Here is a 21,267-nt window from a genome sequence, read left to right on the forward strand (position 1 = left end):
TTCTTAAATGGATCATTAACTAATCAAGAACATTATTTATAGAAAGAATTAAAGTAGACCAATTCTGAGAGGGGAAAAAGAAAGGTACGCTAAGAAGTTTTGAGAACAAAGTCACCCAGTCAGTGTTGTAGAGCAGATTGATCACAGGAACACACCCTCCTTCTACCTGATGTGTTTTTCCTTGTGAGAACTTCATCTGGGACATCTCATTACTTTCCACAGTCATGTTTCTTTAGGCTATATCTTGGCAGTAGCAATTGGCTGTGTGTGTGTGTACTGAACTGCCTTTAAAATATTTGTGTGTATGTGTTTATATGGTGAATATGGTGTCTGTGTACATATGAGTGTAGGTGTATCTGCAGAGGCCATAGGACACTCTGAGCCTTACTCCTCTGAGGTAGGGTCTCTCACTGAATCTGGAGCTCGGCCAGTGGTCAGCAAGTTGCAGAGCTCCTCCTGTCTCCCCTGCCCCCCCCCCCCCCCCCCCCCCCAGTGCTGGAGTACAGGTATGCCTGAGGCCCATGTTTAGCTGCTGCTGCTTTTTTTTTTTCCTTCATGGTTTCTGGGGATTTGAACTCAGGTTCTCACTCTCATGTAGCAAGTGATTTACCCATTCCACTGTCTCTCCAGGTCAGGATGCCCATAAGTCCTTGTTTTGATCCCTGGTGAATTTTGAGGAGTGCCAGTTAGGTCTTTGCTGTGTGTCGTGCCACTACAACATGATGTTTTTCTTACCATAAGATGCGGTTTAAAGGTTCTGAAGGATTGTCATCACATGTGGTGACACACTAACATGGCTCAATGACAGCTAACGTTACCCGTGACCATCAGGTTGAGGTTGTACTCTTTAGGTTTCTCCTATGGACAGCTACTGCTCCCCTACCCTGCCAAGTTTCCTGCTTTTCCTATCACTATGGATAAGCCGCACCTCAGGTGTGGAGCTGTGCTCTTTTATGTTCTTTTATTCTCTTTGGCCTGCTGAGGCTAGAACCCATGGTTCAGCACACACTAGGTACTCTTCTACAACCACACCTCTAGCACCCGTTTATCTTTTATCAGGAACGATGCTGGCAAGTTTTGTTTGCATGTTTCCTTCTCTTTCTATGGCATTTATATTGGAACATATTAACTTTACAGGATAATTTTGAAATAATGTGCTTTCTTATCCAGAGATGGCACTTACCTATCTCTGTACTAGTTTGCAGTTTGTCTTTTATATAAAGATTCCAAGCACAGTTAGGTCTGTTGCCACATGTCAGCATTTAGACACATGGAGGTTATGTCAGCACCTCTACTGACTTTTGTGTTATCAGTGCTGTGTCTCACAATACTGAAGGGACGCTCAGAACTCCCTCTGGAGTGCCGGACATTTGAGACACAAAGGTAAGCTGGTTTCTCTATTCCACCTTACAGATAGGTAATGGGGCAGAAGCTATTGGAAGGGTATAAAATAAGTCCCTACTCCAGAGTCAGGTTCCCAGCTCATAGTCTTGACAAACCGGAAGCCTAATGCTACTGGAGAAACTTTCCTGCCGATGAAAAACAAAGAGCACATAGATTCTGGAGATGTGAAAACTGTTCCCCAACCTTGGTACTTACTCTCAGTTTGTTAACCTTGGTACACCAACCTTGGTACTTACTCTCAGTCTGTTAACCTTGGTACACCAACCTTGGTACTTACTCTCAGTTTGTTAACTTTGGTACACCAACCTTGGTACTTACTCTCAGTTTGTTAACCTTGGTACACCAACCTTGGTACTTACTCTCAGTTTGTTAATCTTGGTACACCAACCTTGGTACTTACTCTCAGTTTGTTAAGACAGCACAGTACAAAAAGTCACACACTGTGGAAGTTAGCAGGAAATGGCCCCTAGAGGGAGAGGCGGTAATAGGTGTGGCCTTGTTGGAATAGGTGTGGCTTTTTCAGAGGGAGTACTTCACTAGGGGTGGGCTTTGAGAAATTCAAACCAGGGCAAGTGATACACAGTTCTTTCCTCTCTGCAGATCTAAATGTAGAATCTCAGCTCCTTCTTCAGTACAATGTCTCCCTGTACAACCTCATGCTTACCTCTATGATGATAATGGACTAAACCTCTGAAATGTAAACCAGCCCCAATGAAATGTTTTCTTTTCTAAGAGTTGCCATGGTCATGCTGTTCTTCATAGCAATAGCAATCCTAAGGCACATGTACTTTACCTGCTGTTTAAAAGATAACTGGCTATTTGATTAATATTTTGACCTTTCATACCTTTTAGGTACGTTTAAACATATTCCAAACACTACTTGGTTTTTTCTTTCTGTTTTAAACTATCAGAATGTTATTTTTAGGTCACAAACTTAAATACTTTAATTTTAGACTTTTCTTCATTACTGATTACAAGCAATTTATTGAGCAATTAAGAAAGGGTAGGATTTGCTGGGCGTGGTGGCGCACGTCTTTAATCCTAGCACTCGGGAGGCAGAGGCAGGTTCGAGGCCAGCCTGGTCTACAGAGTGAGTTCCAGGACAGCCAGGGCTATACAGAGAAACCCTGTCTCGAAAACCAAACAAACAAACAAACAAAAAACCCAAAAACCAAAAACCAAAAAACGGTTAGGATTTATGTACCAGCATGCATGGAAATAACCCACAGCAAAATGGTGCAAATCTTTTTCCAAAATGAAGTAGGTAGCTGATATCACAAGTGAAATGAAAGAAGACAGGGTGGATGGAGAAACTCAATGAGTCCTGAGACGAGAGCAGTCTAAAAACTGATCCACAGCGAGAAGGGCCAGAGCCCTGTTTGTGGAGCAGAGCAGGCATCTCAGGATGGAGATGTCCCAGAGAAAGGCTATGATCATCAAGGAGAATCACCAAGGAGGGAAGCTTAAGTAGGAAACAGAATAGCGACATAAAGGAATACATATAAAAAGGAAAACAGAAACAAAATACGTTTAAAACTGACAACAGGAGAAAAGTAGGAACAGAAATTCAAAACCCTTGAGCTAACAGAAATAAGTGGAAGAAAAGTGGAGATTTTGGGAAACCAGGCAAGGTGGAAACTAGGCACAGACTTGTGGAAAAAGAAAACCCAGATACAAATCAGTGTACTGTCGATGCTCACCGCTAACATGGAAAAATTGCTTTTGTTCTGAGTTTTAAAGGAACACTGCCCTTCTGGGGGTTTTGAAAAGCCAACTTTAAATAACGTCCTTCATTTTCCTTAGTTAAAAAATATTAGTAAATATTAGGTAGTGCTAGCCTAAATGTGGAAGATATAATATTCCAAATATCAGCAGGAGAAGGCACTTCCTTGGCTTTCTGGCCTACCCAACAGCCTAACACTGAGCAGGGCCAGGTGGAAAGATTTGAAAAGCTTTCCAGAATACATCTGTAGTGTGTGTCCTTACACCTGCTGGGAGCTTCAATCCACAGCTTAGCCAGGAATAGGAACTCTGTAGCCAGCAGACTAACAGTCCCAGAGCGGGAAGATGCAGCTCCCAACCAGGTCTGCTGAGTACTAGGGTACATGGCTGGTTGCTCTTCTCATTCCAGTCACATCTGTGATCACAGCTTCCCTTGTGAGAGAAATGTATTTCAGGACAGACTGCACGCAAGAGCAGAGTTAAGGCTGCAGAGCTTTCTTTACTCAAAAGAAAAAAGCAGCGGAGGTGACTTCAGGGTTGGTTAGAGAGCTTAGAATGAAAATAGTCACCATCCCAGGGTCAGCAGTTCTGACGAGGGCCTATTTATAACGAACCACGCTGGCCTTCTGCAATATTATTTATAGTTCTGTAGAAAATGAACACTAACCAGGGCCCCTGGTCTATAATCATATTCCTTCTTGCTTCCTTGGATCACCACCTCAGAACCTGGCTGAGAGAGGGATGGAATACAACATTTGTGTTACATTGAGCTCAGAATTCTATGCCATCCAACGCTGAGCTACTTCAGCTAGGTCTTGAATCTGTGTGGACAAAGTTTTGCCATGTGTGCTTCCTCTCATTTCCATGCTTGAATGTATCTCTCTCCTCATGGAGAGAGCCCCTATTTCTCTAGTGAGGCATTGCTATCCATAAATAAAACACACACAAAAATTCAAACCTCAAATATAATTCAGACTATTAAGAACTATGATAGAGGGGCTGGAGAGATGGCCCTTCTAGAGGTCCTGAGTTCAACTCTCAGCAACTTCATGGTGGCTCACAATCATCTGTAATGGGATCCGATGGCCTCTTCTGATGTGTCTGAAGATGGCTACAGTACTCATATAAGTAAATAAAATCTTTTAAAAAGCCGGGCAGTGGTGGTGCTTGCCTTTAAATCCCAGCACTTGGGAGGCAGAGGCCGGCAGCTTTCTGAGTTCGAGGCCAGCCTGGTCTACAGAGTGAGTTCCAGGACAGCCAGGGCTACACAGAGAAACCCTGTCTCAAAACCAAACCACAACAAAACAAATCTTAAAAAAAAAAAAAAAAGTATGATAGAATCTATGCTAAAACTAGCCACTGGCTATAGGTCAATGGAAGGTCTAGATGTGATCAACTTTAACAGAAATGGTACAAGTTCCAATCAACAGATCTACTGACACCCATGGTTAATTCTTAAAAACATCGCATAACATCAAAGATAACAGAGACACTTACTGAGAACTGACTGCTCTTAACTTCTTGGCAATGCCTATTTCTAAGCAGAAGCTAACTCGATTCACAAACTGACCCTGCCCCCTAAAAAGTGCCAGTATTACCCTTAATTACTTAATTTATACTTTGAGAAGCATCAATAGAAAGATTATGTAATTTCTCCAAGATCACAGAGCTAGGAAATTTCCAAGTTAGGATTCAAGATTAGGTCTAACCTTAAACTTCCATGCTCATAACCACTCTGCTGTTTATGTTTCTCTGAAAATTATAGACAAGCACACAGGAAGTTCTAAACTAAGCTAAACAAGCTTTTAAAATCTCTCTCTGAAGTTTAATTCTTCAAATAATGTTTGAGATGTGAAATTTAACATCTTCCAAGATTTAAAAGAGTCTGGACGATTTATTTTAAGAACTACTTTTGGGGGCTTATTGGTACAGTTGAATACAACACTACTATATTAGAAAATATGAAAAATATGCAGGCTAATTCAGAAAAATTGTTGCTTGGGTGGAAAAAACCTTAAGTGACATTTGAAACAGAATGCCACAAAACATCGATGCATGAAGTCTCATTATCTAAGGTCTGGGATTGTGGCTGACTAGGAAGAATGCTTGCTTGCCTGGCAGACAGCACTGTATAAAACTGGACATGATAGAACACACCTATAATCCCAGCGGGGGGAGGTCAAAGCAGAGAGATCAGAAGTTCAAAGTCAAGTGTGAGACCAGCCTTGTTACATGAGACCCTTTCACAAAAGCCACCTAGCCATCAGAGTCATGCTTTCCTTTCTGTAGCTTGCCATAATATCTTAATTATATTCATCTTTTGCCACCTCAAGTTTCTCCCATATAATATACTAACAAGATCTTGCTTAAATGAAACTGATGATATGTGAATATTTAGTGTTAATAAGTGTCTAGTTTAAAATTTTCTAGTCAAGGTCTGATTGCTGCACAGGCTGGTTACAAACTATGTAGTCAAGGCTAGCCTTGAACTCTAGTTCTCCCGAGTGGTGGGGTTACAGGCTTGTACACCCAAGCTGAATTAAAGAATTTCTTGCTTTTTTTCCCTCGAGACAGGGTCTCATTCTGTATCCCTGGTTGCCCTAGAACTTGTTATACAGACCAGGCTGGTCTCAAATTCATAGAGACCTGCCTGCCTCAGCTTCCTGAGTACTGAAACTAAAGGCCTGTGCCATTCCCCTGTTCTGCTTTTTTCCCTTTTGTTTCGGACTAGTCTTGTACTCATGGCAACCTTTTTGCCTCAGCTTTCTCTCAGGTGCTGGAATTTTACAGATATATACCATGCATGCCAGTCACAATTTAAGTATCTGGCTTGGAGGCATGAGGATCAGGAGTTCAAAGCACACCTCAGCTGCACAGCAAGTTTGAGGCCAACCTTACATGAGTTTTTACCTCAAAAGAAACCAACCATCAACCACCCACCCACCCACCCACCAACCAAAATTCAAAGCTAGTCAGCTCAGTCACAGCAGCTTATCAGTTTAAATAATTCACCTAAGCAAAGAACAAAACATTATTGCTACATTTAACTGGTGGTTATCTACAGTAGTACCAGAGAGGGAAGAGATTATTACTAATTCAAACTGATGAGTAGTTGAAGGACGGAGTCTCCAGCGAGGGTTTTGTGGCTTGCATTTATACGTGGCCATCCTTAAGGCATTCTATAGAGTTACAGCAGGTAAAGCTGTGACAGTTTACTCTGAGACTTTGTTAAAATTTCTTGTGCTTCTGGTGCATAGAGAGTTGGAAAAACACCTGCCCGAGTGTCTCATTAAGAATACATACAGATTAGGACCAGAAAGATGGCAATTAAAACCCCGTATTCCAGTCTTTTTCATTCTAATGCTAGTTATTTTCCACATGTGATCTTTTCCATGTCTTTGAAGGGTTTGTCTGAAGACTAATTATTTCCTTCCTGGCACCAGGGCTGCAATTCAGGTAGAGGCCACCTGTTAAATAATGGGGCTTTTTTAATTTTAATTTTATTTTTTTATTGATTCCATGGTCTATTGTCTAAGTTTCTTCCAGGTGTGGATAACTAAAAGAAAGTAAGAATGTAGCACATTACCCACGAAAACTCTGAGAGTAAAAATATAAAGGTAGAACAATAAGGGCCCACCTTGGCCTCCCACACACACGTCAGCAATGTGCTGCTAATAGTCATTACAAACGGGGAACTGGCAGAAGAACAGACACAAAAAAATCAATGTAAAATAATGAAATGAACTTAAAAATACACACAAGACCTTCAGTGCAAGAAGCAGGATTACTCACATTCTAGTATGCAGTTTAGAACCTAAGAGTTCTAACGTTAGCCTAACATACCAAATCAGTTCCAGGTGTGCTTCTGATGAAAGTTAGAAATAAAATAATGGTACAAAATACTAGCGAGGTGTAGACGCAAATTCATATAATCCTGGGATTAGGAAGACTATGAATAACATCAGGCAGAAAATACATAGGGAAATATTCAAATGTTTAGGATTCAACAAATATCACTTAGCATGTAGAGAAGGAAGAGAATCGCAGCGCTATGGGAAAGCACAGTCCACAGCTACCAATAATGAAATGTTATCCACTGGCACTACTTGACAACGAGCAAAAACAAAAGCCTTCAGGAAGTAAGGCTAAATACTCTTGGAATATGCCGAAAAGTAGGATGAAGACAAGTAAGAATAACTGAAAAACACAAAGTATAAAGCTGAAGACCCACTTGGATGGGTTCGGTATCCTGGCATCTGTGATGGAGAAAAAGGTCAGGGAGTCTGAAGATAGATCATCATATAGTATCCCCTCTGAACTAGAGAAAAGTGAAAAAAAAAAAAACAAAAAAAAAACAAAAAACAAAAACAATTAACTGAGCCTAGGGACCTGTGGGAAACACTAAAATCTAAAACTCAACCCTGGAAAGCCAATGTGGCAAGGACACCAATTCTCCTCAGATTGATTAATAAACAATGGAATTCAAATAAAACCATAGCAGATTTATTTTGTACTTAAGAGAAACTGACTCTAAAGTTTACATGGAAAGACAAAACAAGTAGCAGAGCCAAAGCAACTCAGAGAAAAGAAAAGTGTTAAGACTCCTATTAGCTGGTTACTTACTCCCTGGTTTCAAAAGCTGCTCTTAGTAAGCCAATGAGGCATTAGCATACGCATGCCAATCAACAGAACAGGATAGTCTACAAACCACAGAGAACCAAGCACCGACTGCGGCCAGCCAGGGCACTCAGGAGAGAAAGGCAGGTTTGGAAACAATTATGTTGTAACATCCAAACACCCAAAAGAAGAAACTAAAACTTAGCCTGAACCTCATATCTCACATAGTCCCTTACAAAACATGAGTAACAGATCTAACTGTAAAAGAATAAAACAATTAACGAAAACGAAAATTCTGTGAAAGAGGTCTTAAATATGACCACTCAAAGCGCAATCCGTAAAGAAAAGGAAGTGCCAGTCAGACACTGAATGACCAGTGAAACATTGTTCATGAGTGTAATAAACAAATAAAAAGTAAAAAAATTAAAAATTAAAAGCATGAGAGAAAAATAGAAAATCTTATCTAGATCATATAGGGAACTCTGAAATCTCAGCAGCCAGTAACAGCCTGAAATAAATGCACAAAGGTCAGAAGGCAAGCACAGGACATATTAAAGTGATCACTGACTTTCAAACAGCAAGGGAAATAGCGGAAAGGTACCGCAGAGGAGTTTATACAGCTCTGCACACACATTTGTGCTTGCTGCACCTTGGCCCCCAGGTCCAGTGGGAACAATGTGGCACAAATTCAAACACTCCTTTCCTTAGGAAAAATCTGCATCAAGTCTGAAAAAGTATCTGAAAGTCTATTATATGTCAGGCACAGATATCACAAATTACATTTCATTAAATACTATATAAGATCAGTTTGACTTAATTTGTCTTATTTATGTATCCCAAAATGTTGCTGAGCTAAAACCCCAGCTAAGACAACTCTTATGAAGCACTTAGAATCAATAAGATGTGACTAATGTTATAGTCTATTTTGAGAGGTTAGGCACAAATAAGTAATACAAAAAATGATAAAAATTGTAAGCACTGCACGGTATTTCCTGTATCCAACACATTTAATCCATAAAGTACTATAATGGAACTACTTGAGATCAAACTGATACCGGGGATCAAAGCTTCCAGGACCAACATGTTTGGTCATACCCTCTGATAAACAGGGACCAAGATGAGCACATAAGTAGAGAGCCGGAGTTCCAGCAGTTCTCCAAGTATGGTATGAGAAGCCTGTGTCTACAAGGTCAAAGTCATCTGTATGGGCACTAGGACATTTATGTGTTGTTCGAATCCTTCCATGAGCATATAGTGACATCATAAAATTACATTTATTTATTTGTGTATCTGTGTCCTCACATGTGCTACTTGCCCCATGCATGTGGAGGCTAGAGGCCATCTTGCAGGAGTTGGTTCTCTCTTACCATGTGGGTCCTAGTGACTAAACTCAGATTGATAGCCTTGGTGGCAAACACCTTTCTTTACCTGTTGATATGTTTCACAGTCTATGTTCTAAAAGATCACAACATTACGTAGTGCACAAGAGAATCTACCTGCTCCTATCATGCTAGACATTAGTGATTTGAAAACTGTAAAGCAATACCATTCTTCATGAAAACTTTCTGTTTTGCAGTTATAATTAGAACCACAACCATGACCAGGATAGCAAAATATCCCCAAGGGTACAAGAGTGGCACCCATATCTTGGCAGTCACCAACAGCTCCCTAATAGGACTTCCAGTCTCCTCAACAGGAAGAAAACCATGCTTGGTACTGGGAACCTAGCCAACTACCCGTGCCCAATGAGGTCATGGATCTTAAACAGAATCCTCATCACTTCACTAAGCTACAATGATTCCTAACTGCATTCTATATACGTATCCTTATACAGACAGAGAAGTATAGCTCTCACTCATCAAAGAAGTTTTCTTTGTAACAGACAGAAAACCACACACACACACACACACACACAAACTGGTCAAATGCAGAGAACTGATTGTGGGTGCCCAGCCACAGTGGACATATTTACAACACAACTGCTATACATAAGGCTCAGGGAACATTGTGAAAGGGAGGCAGAGGCAGGTGAATTTCTGAGTTCAAGGCCAGCCTGGTCTACAGAGTGAGTTCCAGGACAGTCAGGACTACACAGAGAAACCCTGACTCAAACAAACAAACAAACAAAACAAAACAAAACAAAAAAAGAGTCAGAGGATCAGAAAATCTGCAGTGATACTGTATATCCTAGAAACAACAGAGAAATGTCAATTATGATTCCTCAACAAGATATGAACAAAGACAGCACCAATAGACATGCTAAGGGGTAAGAAAGAAATATCACGGGTAGACAAAAAAACTATAGACAACTCAGGGATGCTGAAAAAAGGAGAGTTAGTCTTTCCCAAGGTGAGCTCTAAATGGTTAACCAATACCAAGTAGTCAGCCCTGAAATTATATACAAACAACTCAGTAGGTTGTATTTATATATTAATGCATATACACTTAATAATAACAAAGAACAAAAGGCCATGAATTTCAGGGGGAGAGAGAATGGGGGGACATAAGAGGGGCTGGAGGGTGGAAAGAAAAGGGTGGGAGTGGTATAATTCTATTTTAATAAAATGTTATTTATGTTAACATTATGGTTTTAAATTATTAAAGACATTTAAGACTTCTTAGTTTTAACTTCTAAAAAGGCAAACACTAGTAGCAATATTCAAACCAAATTCTCAGGCTTGCCAATAATTTTTAAAAATCTCAACTTAAGAGACCTGCTACTAAGCTAACACTGAAGGGTGCTGAGTCTTCACACGGCTACCGAGGCTCTTGTTACCCTAGCCTGGCAATGCACTGCCTGTAGGAGGCGAAGGCTTTAATTACAATGATTGCTCATTGCCTCTATGCCGTCCGTTCCTTCACTACCTGACTGAGCAATCTATAAAAGCAGTGTGTTGTGAATATAAAACCTGCTTAGAGCTTCACCAGGATAAGCAACAAGATGAAGTTACGTTCAAAAGTGGTATTTCATGATGCGATCTGACCAGGTAGGTCTAAAGGCCAATAATCATTTTTTAAACATTTGTCTTATTAAAAATCCACTGTTTTGGATACCCAGACAACTGGTATTCATTACTTCTGTGCTGCGAACTCCAGAGGAAGGCTTTAAAACTTCTTCAAGTCAAATCAGGCTTGCAAAATCCCAGTCTCTAGCAAAACCAAACTACAACTGATGGATAAAACTGATTCTTAATGCAAGCCAAGGTGGAGCAATAAAATAGAGACAGAAGAAACCCAGACCCTAAAGTTCTAACACTCAGAGCCATCCTAGGATAGTTTTTCAGAATCAGGGCTAAGACTATGCAGGGATGAGGCTCCTGAGGGGAGGAGCCATGCTGACACTCGAACAACTTTATTAAAAACAGAAGCAAACCAGACCAGATGTGCATTTTCATTTTTTTTAACACAAAAGCAGAAAATTTTTTAAAAATGTTATTCTCTTTCACTAAGGACAACAAAGAAACTTAATTAATTTTGAGATGATAACTGTGTTACAGGCAAATCTGAAGTGATATTTACTTGTGAGTATAAATTGGAATAACATTTGAAAATATTTAGCAGAGGCCTAACATGTGCCCTCACTGACTAAGCAATTCTAGGCTTAAAAACAGAAAAAATGTGCAATAAAATAGATATATAGGTATTTCTTACAGTACTGTTGATAATACCAAAGCCTGAAAACTAGAAAGAGCCTAAATATATAATATTATGGTCAAGTCAAGTAAGTATGTTTATAACCACATAATGGAATATCACACAATATAAAATGTTAAAATTATATAAAAAATATGACAAGCAGAAATAATCAGTATATATTTCTAAAGACATAAGACAGAAAATTGATATACAATTTTGTTTAAGACATACATGGGCAAACAGGTCTGGAAGAGTTTAAATTAAAGTCATATATATATGTATGTATATATAGTATATATAATGTGAATACACTTTCCAGTCTATACATACACATTTATAGACTATACATGTAAATTCATTTGTATAGTATTTATCTTTGAGTTTGAGACTGTAGATGATTTTTATTTACTTTTTTGCTTTCATGTAGTAAATATTCTCACTTCTGTAATAATCATTAAAGAATTGATTTGAGGTAATTATGCAAAGTTAGGATATCTGAATTATGCTGCACATGGTAAAGAGGAAAGCAGTAGAGAAGAGAGACGAAGAGCAGTGAGCCACCGTATTAGTTACTACTTTATCATGTATCTTTGTTGTATAGTATTATGATACTCTCTAGTTAAACAATCTGGGAAGACATTTTCAAGAGAACCTGAAAGAACACAGTGAATACCTTCAATAGTTCAGTCAGCTCTCATATGGCTTAAAAAAAAAAATAGCTGGCTCCTCAACCTTCTCTCTAACCTTGTTTGACACCAATCAAGCTTTATCTAAACAAACCCAAACTGGCATATTGACTTCATCCACACGGTCATATGAGTCCTCTGACTGATGCCTCCTGCCACGTGTCTAAATCATTTTATGAGATCCATGCTTGGAGAAGGGTCCTACAACAGTGTGAGTCTGATGTGCAGGACTGAGAAACGTAGTACCAAGAACACTGCTCACCTGCTAACCCTTAATCTGGTGCCATCACTGCCACCAAAAACTAGCAATGACTCCGAACTATGGAAAAATGCTATTGCAAGTGAGAAATTTGTATGCACTTGAGCTTCGTCTACCAATAACATTTTAAGTGCCTTGCTAGACAGTGAAATCTGGTAGTAATTATCAAACACAATACACACTGTTTACAATAGAATCATATTTCTTTTCTTTCTTTCTCCCCTCCCGCTCCTTCTTTTCTCTCTCTCTCTCTCTCTCTCTCTCTCTCTCTCTCTCTCTCTCTTCTTTTCTTTTCTTTTCTTTCTTTTTCTTTTCTCTTCTCTTCTCTTCTTTTTTCTTTTCTTTTCTTCTCCATGAAAAATAGAACCCTGCTGAATGGTACCCAAATGCCTGTTGTACACCATGCCAACACAGCAGCTCAGCCAAAAATGTGAACGGAATGCTTTGCCAAGTAAAAGAAAACATAACAAATTGGTAATGGTTTCTATCTTGACAGAAACTGAAAATGATCCCTCAATGTGTGGCCACTCATGTGGACACATAAAAATGTCTTAGAAGCAATCATTTTCCTCAGATAACAGACCCTGACAGTGCCATGCAGCATATTGGCTGGCTTCCATGTCTCAAAAAAGTGGCAACCATGACCTACAAAAGTCTGAGAACGATGTAATTTACACATAACACACGGGCACATGACCCACACTCAAAGTTTGCTCTGGTTCCTTTTGAGTATGGGACCCCTTTCCTGGGTAGAGCACACTTTTACAAGACAGGATCTCAGTCATCAGAGATTCGGTGAGGCTGAGCTGGCTGATCTATGAACAGGCACAATGCAGTTCCATGGTCTGCAGTGCGATGCAAAGGCCTTACATCAGGATAGCATTCTAGAGGGTTCCACATAGTGCCTCCATCACTAAAGTTATCCTTCTCAGGATGCTACTTAAATAAATACCAAAATTACTATGGAGGTATATTCATAGAGTTGGATTCTCTCCTCAGAGGGTAACACTGGAAGGAACGGAAGTCCTCCTCCTGCTGATGGTAGCTGATTTCCCTGTCACCATACTTTGTCTTCCCTCCTTTACCACTTTTTTTTTCCTTCAGATAAGAGAACCAGATAACATTACAGACCACTGGTTGGTCCCTCTAACCCGCATATAAGAAAATGTTCTTGTTTAACTTTCTAATAAGGAGACGAGATGGAACACTGATTATATGGTCAAATCCTTTAAAAATAAGCATGACTCATTTGAAAACACTTCATTGGTATCTGAAGATAAAGAGAACCTCAGGGTTAGAAAATCCTTAGCCAAGGGCCAGGAAGAACCTTAGGATGTTAACTGGACTTGCCAAGCTGAAAGTAAACCTGAATCCTGTGGGTTAGGAATTTTGGGTGAAACTTCTGGGTTTTGAATTTGATGGTGACTTTCCTGTTCAATAAAAAGTGCTTAGACGGCTTATAACAAAGGTTAGGAAAACTTACTGGGCATCAAGCTGCTTTTACAAAACACCCATCTTGGTGAGTTAGGGGTAAATGAATCAGAAACACATGGGTTATATTTCCTCAAAAATGCATAGATTCAACAATAAGGGGAAGAGGACTTGGTGAAATGTGGGGGTGTCAGCTGACCCCCAAATAAATAGTTGAAAGATATTTTGAGACACTGAAAGAATTCAAAATAAAACTAACCTTGTGGGGCTACATAAAGACAGGATGTTTTTCTATGCGGTGTGCATGTGTCTCTGTAGGTCACCAGCACAGAACTGTAAGAGTAGCCAGCTTCTGCCTTCAAGCCCTTTGAATTTGTGCACAAACACTATATAAGTTGTAAAAACTAGTTAAGAGAGATCAAGGATTTATAAAGACTGTCATCCTAATCCAGATTCTGCAGAGACTATAAATTAATAGACAAGTACACAGATATTTTCCAAGGTCCAGGTAGGTACGCTTTGTTCCACTCAAGTCCTTCTCACGTGGCCCTGTTGGCTAATGTTACGCACAGTTGTTGAGTCTTACTTATTTAAATGCTTTCTTAATAAGTGTTTTTCTATGCCTTTTTAAGTATGTGTCTAGCTCTTTTCCCTCCACCCACTAGATTTGTGAGTGCTCGACAAGTCTTGCTGACTGCTTTTCTGGAGGATGGGAGTGCTGGACAGTTTTGAAATAGGGGAGATGTTGGCAGGGAGCATGGGGCCATGACTCTAGGCTGGGGTAATGGCACATGGGACAGTTCAGAGGCTCCAGAGTTGAGTCAGATGTGGAGGGGTGCTATACTGGTTGGCCTGTTTCAATGTGCCGGAGCCAGAGTATTGTGGAGGTGGAGACAGTTAGGTGTGGGGAGGCCTAATATACTGCATCTGAAGTCAACTTGAGGACAGAGGTGTGATAAGGAAAAAGACCATCTGAGTTTTTTTGGTTTTTGCTTATATCTTCTTCCCCAGAATAAGATCAAGTTCTATGTAAGGATGCATATGTGTCTTTTCTTTAAAAGCTGAAAAGCACCTAAAGATAAAATTAATCATGCATGTGTTCCTAGGACCCTGTACATCTTGAGCAGGAAGTTGGTAGGAAATATATTACTAAAGTAGATGACTGAATTCTAAAATGTTTGTGGGAAAGTGTAAAGATATATTGAAGATATATTGATTTATTTTCTTTTAGGGTTGTTTCCTGACTGTTTAACACACAAATCTTTTTCTTTCTTTCTTTCTTTCTTTCTTTCTTTCTTTCTTGCTTGCTTGCTTGCTTGCTTGCTTGCTTGCTTGCTTCCTTCCTTCCTTCCTTCCTTCCTTCCTTTCTCTCTCTCTCTCTCTCTCTCTCTCTTTCTTTCTTTTGTCCTTCCTTCCTTCCTTCCTTCCTTCCTTCCTTCCTTCCTTCCTTCCTTCCTCCTTCCTCCCTCCCTCCCTCCCTCCCTCCCTCCCTTCCTTTCTTCTCTTTCTTTTTTTTATATAATTTTAGAAATTACTTAGGGCATTGATCTTAATATTTTTTTCCTGGCTCACAAAATACTGGCGTCAGTTGAACACTTGGTGAGATCATTGAGTTTACATTGTAATTGTAAGAAGTACAGGGGAGAGGAGGCCCGGCAGGGCGAGTGTCAAGTCTGACAGATGCAGCAATGGGAATGTCTCCACACTGTCTTTACTCTGAGATGCTTGTGCATAGTCAGTACTAAGAAATCAAAGACCTTACCAGCCTTCATCGTCCTCCACTTCTGCTTCAGGAACACTGTTTTCAGGTGTTTCAGTAATTGCTTGAGTGAGCTTAGATTTAAACTGGCTCAGTAGTGCCAGGGTCTGAAATGACAAGAAGACACTAAGCTGTTGATAAAGATCATCCAAGGAGAAATGCTTGGATTTGGTAGAAAAGAAAATATGCTGCTTAGAAATAAGACACAGGTAACTGTTGTTCTTTCCTTTCTTTAAGTTAATAAAATTGCCTTTCAGGCTATAGCAGTAACAAATCCTGATACTGTTCTGTTTGGATCTGCATTGGCATATTTCCTTAGAGACGTTCTAGTATTCTCTATTCCAAGACTTAAATGTGCTCGGCAGCAGGCATTCTAATTCTGCAAAATACATGCTCATTGATAAGTTTCTAGTGCTTACCCAACAGGAGAGCCAGTCACCAGCATATGTGGAATCAAACAAAAAACTAAATGCTATTCATTAACAAATTTCCAAGATGTGAAATATTTACCCTGGGAAGGTAGAATGGCTGAGCCCATCAATCTGTAGATGGTTAGTAAAATGGAAAAACAATTGAAGAAAACTTTTTCAATCTTAGACACTATAGTGTGCTTCTCTCAGACTCAGCAACTCTGACCACACTTTCAAAACATAATCTAGAACATAATCTGAGTCTAGAAAGTGGCTTGTGCAGTAATATCACCTACATGGAATATGAATGCTAACATGTTAAATGTCTATTTAAAGGAGCTTGATAAATTTGGTAAAAAGCAATAATTGTATTATTGAATAGTTGTCAGAAATTATAGAAACATTTTTGAGGCCTGTTTTTGAGGAAAAGAACACTCTGGATTTTTAGTTGTCTCTTAGCCTCTCTGGGCAAGAAACAGCAAATGGTCATGATGACTTTGTAATTCACGTCTCTTGCTTACAGTCCATTCTAGAGCCTGAGCAGAAAACATGGGCTAGATATGAAAGGAATCAATGACCAAGGACTTAGAGCATGGTTCTTAAGTACAGTTAGACCATTCTCACATGGGGAAGTTATTCTGGGTGCCTGGCCGTAGCAGTCTGTACTCAAATATCTACAACTAAGAGTCTCCTACTTGGCCTCTGTACCTCTAGTCTATCCTCAGTGTCCAGCTGTTGGGCTAGATGGCCCCAGAGTGCAAATGACATCACTTTACTTCCTGCTATCAATAGTTCCTTACTGGACAGACTAACCTGGTTCAAACGAGCAGACTCATGCTTAACTTTCTATCTCGGTTTTTGTCTTTTTCTGGCTGGGTTAGTCATATACAGTATTTTTCTCTTTGAACAAGGGTGAAGACTTCTCTTACAGACTCCTTCACACTGACCCTTCTGCCTCAACATAAACTGCCTCTACTTCACCTGGGTATCTCCTGGTTCATCTGTAAAGCTCAGAAAGACCTTCCTAGATTCTTTGGTCATGTGTAGGTCCATCTGGTGCACATTTATATAGTTCCCTGGGATCTAGCCTTGTGAAAATGCTCACATCTTTTTGTTGGAATTACTTACTGACTGGCTCTTTCTGGTAGTTCAGGGAGGTGAGAGAGAGCTACCTACTTACTGGCCACTGAAAACAGAGATTAGGTTCTTAATTGTTATTTGCCTTAAGGCTGGGGGTAGGTGGGTTACTATAAGTGTAGTTGCTATGCAGAAACTTTGAGACTACATTTAAAAGACAGTTTGTAGTTAGAGTAACTTAACTAAATAATCTTTGAGTTTTAATATGCTTTTATTTTACTTGTTTATATAGTTTTATATCTCTAAAATGGTATATGCTCATACATGCAAGGTAACACCAAAAATCTTAGTTTGAGAAATTCAGAATGTCCTCCTTTAAGATTTAAAAAATTTTTAAAAGATTTATTTATTTCATGTATGTGAGTACTGTCACTGTCTTCAGACACATCAGAGGAGGGATTCCCATAACAGAGGGTTGTGGGCTACCATGAGGTTGCTGGGAATTGAACTCAGGATCTCTGAAAAAGTAGTCAGTGCTATTAACCGCTGAGCCATCTCTCTAGCCCAAGATTTAAAAGTTGTATGTGTTATAAGCATTTGGTCTTCATGAACGTATGCGTACACATAGTAGGTCAGATTTCTTGGAACCAGAGTTCCCCATGGCCGGGAGCCACAGTATGGGTGCTGGGAACTGAATGCTGCTCCTTGCAAAGGCAGCAAGTGCTCTTAACTGCTGAGTCATCACACCAGCTCCAGTCTCACACCTTTTCAACACACAAGGCAACTGAGACATTTGTTTTATCAAGTGCCATGTATCATCTGGCAAACTGGTCAGCTGGTTCTATCTCTTCTCATTCTGTTAATATTTTCACATTTAAACTTTAGAAAACTGAGAAATTTTCTTGTAACAAACAAGGAAATTAGTAGAAACCAATTTACAAACCAAGCACCATCCTCCTAGGCAGTGTGCCATTTCACGTCCAGCATGTGACAGACTGTTCCATCATGTGACAGACGACTGGGGTGGAAACTTACACTGTCTGCAAGCTGCCACTGCTCCCTGTTGTCATACAGGAGATACTTCTCCCGGAAATGTCTGAGAGAATGGGCTTTAGGAAGCTCTTGTACATGACATTAACAGAACAACTGAAATTTCAGTTCAAGGTTTTACACACACACACACACACGCACACGCACACACGCACGCACGCACGCACGCACGCACGCACGCACGCGCACACGCACACGCACACACACCCCTGGGAAGAACTTTAGCATGTGGATTGCCATGAGTGGCCAAGGTCACTGCATTCCTCCTTGTGCATTTCGTTTTCATAAGGAGCTTCCTGGTCAGTGCACAGGTGTCCGCACAGCCAGGGAGGCTTCTGCCTCACGTTTCGGGGGTCACCTTGGTTCCGAGACCCCGCGGCCGGCTGCGGTGGAGAGTGTGGAACACAGAGGCCAGCAGCTTCTGGACCGGGACCGGGCGAGAGCCACAGAGCCTCTGAGGCGGCGCCATTTCCGGCTCCAGACAACCGGCCACCTTCCTGGTGAGAGCACAGGGGTCCACCCGGCCCGAGAGGCTTCTGCCTCACGTTCCGTGGGGGCCACCTTGGTTCCGGGACTCCGCGGCGGGCGGTCTGCGGGTGAGAGTGTGGAACACAGAGGCCAGCAGCTTCGTTTTCATAAGGAGTGCTTCCTTGGACTCATAATTAGATTAGGCTCTACCTAACACCACTAGGAGAGAATAAAAATAAGCATTGAACTCTACACGGACTTTGGTTTTGAAGTTACCTGGTCCTCGCGGGAAGTTCCCTTCTTTGGCTGTTGCTTCCGCAAAGCTTCATACTTCTGCTTTTCTCGCCTGTACTCTGCAACAGCGCCATCTGGGGCAGCTTCTTCCTCTGTGGAACAGGAGCATAATCTCAGGGGAGGGCACACGTACAGATTCAGGTTACCAGGGAGGGAGCTCAAACTAGGGCTTGCTTAAAGCAAAACAAAGACAAAATACAATCCAGAGATCTACCAAAGTCTATTATTTTCTCGGTTACAAAGTGACAGGCACTAAATTTGTCAGGCTTTGCATTTTTTCTATACTGTATCATTTTATTTTTCTTCTATGCATTCTCTTAGGCTGACTGTAAAATAATTGATCTCACTAAAAAATAGTTTAGATTTTTCTAAAATCCAGCAGTACTATTTTATATTGTTTCTATCCTTATAATATACATTTTCAAATATTTGTTGAGGTTTCACTAATTCACCACCTTTGCTTCCACTCCAGTTAAAATAACAAAGATAAACTTCAGGTTGACGATAAGTAGAAAATAAATACACCTGCCAAATTAAGTCAAGACAGCAGCAGAAGGAGAAAAATTAATTTTAATAAGTCAGAATTTAGACAATAAATATACACAAGCAGCAGTGCAATGAACAAACAAAACAAGCCAACAACACACAGTTAACAGTAGCCGCAACACACATGCTTAGTATCCACTTGGCTGGGATGGCTGTATTTGCCATATAGAAAATGATTCTTACAATAGATTTCTAAGGATTACTTTCACATTTTCCCTTGAATTACATCCTTGACTGTCAGTCTTATTCTCCTGTAAAAGTTACACTTGCACTATCCTGGGATCTAGCATGTGGATGTGCAGTCAACTCCCACCTGTGAGCCTACATACAGTGTCTCATACCTGCTGAGTGCATGCTCCACCAGTGAGCTGCTCACATCCTGTCGGGAACACACCCCTTCCCAGCCTGGCATCCCACTTCTTTATTCTGTCTATCTCAAAGTGGTTTTTTTTTTTTTTTTTTTTTTTTTTTTCCTCTTGGAGCTCACCTTGCTCTCTCAACTCCCTACCTTTTGTTGTTTCTTCTTTAAGACACACTAAAAACAGTCTATCTCTCCATTCCCCAATTAATCTCCCTGCCTAGTTCCTGTTCCCTTTGAAGTCTCAGCCTGGCTGGCACTTGGTCCACACAGACTTTCTGGTTACAGTCATAGCGTCTGGTCAGGATGTTCCCCTGAGCTCCTAGACTGGCCCTTAGCACTTTGCAGACTTTATGGTAGTTTACTGTTTACGTTTCTTTTCCTACTCGGGGACATTAAAATCCTGGAGGAAAAGTTCTGTCCCCAGCACTTAGAGCAGAGCTTGGCGAGTGATCCATGCTGATAAATAATGAGTCAAGTGGAAGAGAGAACACTGAAACTAGAGAGGGCAAGTGAAAAGGAGGCAGGTCAGTCTGGCCCCAGACACACACTGCTGGGGCAGAACTACCCTGCCATCTGAGAGCTTCTGCTCTGCCACCTCAGGGAATCAGTTAGATCTACTTTCTGACATTTTCTATGGCAGCATTTTGAAGTTCCAATGCTAATGAATATCCTCAGAACCAGCTAGTGCTAAAAAGGACAGGTCCTTACATTTTTTAGCTACGAGACACAAAAGCCTTTGTGGTGAGAACTTTAATCAGTGATAGATATGTCGAGCTACCATTGCTACAGCTAAGTCAAGTTAATATTCAGTCATGTTTATTTTAATGACTTTAACATGATCCCTTGATTATACTTTTAAGAAGTGTTTACAAAATAGACTAGAAAAATTTAAATAGGAAAGTCTTACTTTGTAGCCCAGGTTGCCCCCCACATTTAAGATCTAACTGCTTCAGCTTCTCTAGGGGCTTAGAATTATAGAGACTTCCTACCACACTCAGCTTCAGAATATAGATATATTGTGCAACAACAAAGCCTTATAAGTCAAAATTTAAAAGCCAGCATTAGATAAATTTAGGTATATAAAAATGTATGGAAGGATTGTAGCCCTGAAGGGGATAGGAACTCCACAGGAAGACCTACAGAGTCAACTAACCTGGACTGGACCTTTGGGGCTCTCAGAGACTAAACCACCAAAGAACATACATGGGCTGGACCTAGGCCTCCCTGCTCATATATAGCAGATGCGGAGCCTAATCTTTATGTGGATCTGGAACAACTGGAGCAGGGGCTACCTCAAATCTGCTGCCTGTCCATGGGATATGCTTTTCTAGTTGGGCTGCTTTGTCTGGCCTCAATGGGAAAGGACATGCCTAGCCCCACCAAGACTTGATGTGCCTGGGCCGGGGATACCCATACCTGGGAGGGGAATGCCACCCTCTCAGAGAAGGGGAGGGAGGATTGTGAGGGGGGGAGCTGGGAGGGGCCAATGAGTGGACTGTAAAGGGAATTTAAAAAAAAGCATGGAAATTCTATAACAGTGTTGTCTA

General features: G+C 40.6%; 1 protein-coding gene across 7 annotated transcripts in view; it reads right to left on the bottom strand.

The window, feature by feature from the left end:
* The window catches only part of Cwc27 (CWC27 spliceosome-associated protein), a 185,971-nt gene that overhangs the window by 11,372 nt on the left and 153,332 nt on the right, over positions 1–21,267 (bottom strand). For 6 of the 7 annotated variants that reach the window (XR_001780800.2, XR_001780799.2, XR_001780798.2 and 3 more), the window contains 2 exons: positions 18,796–18,905; positions 15,518–15,621 (listed from right to left, as the gene is read on the bottom strand). Coding sequence is in view for 2 of the 7 variants with exons in the window: in NM_001360094.1 (NP_001347023.1) it covers positions 15,518–15,621; positions 18,796–18,905 (214 nt within the window). In the remaining 5 variants the exon portion in view is untranslated. Of the gene's footprint in view, positions 1–14,014; positions 14,121–15,517; positions 15,622–18,795; positions 18,906–21,267 lie in introns of all 7 variants that reach the window. The other variant, XR_003950469.1, reaches the window with a different exon arrangement.

This window comes from Mus musculus, chromosome 13 (assembly GCF_000001635.26).
Source record: "Mus musculus strain C57BL/6J chromosome 13, GRCm38.p6 C57BL/6J".
In the NCBI taxonomy this organism is placed as follows: domain Eukaryota; kingdom Metazoa; phylum Chordata; class Mammalia; order Rodentia; family Muridae; genus Mus; species Mus musculus.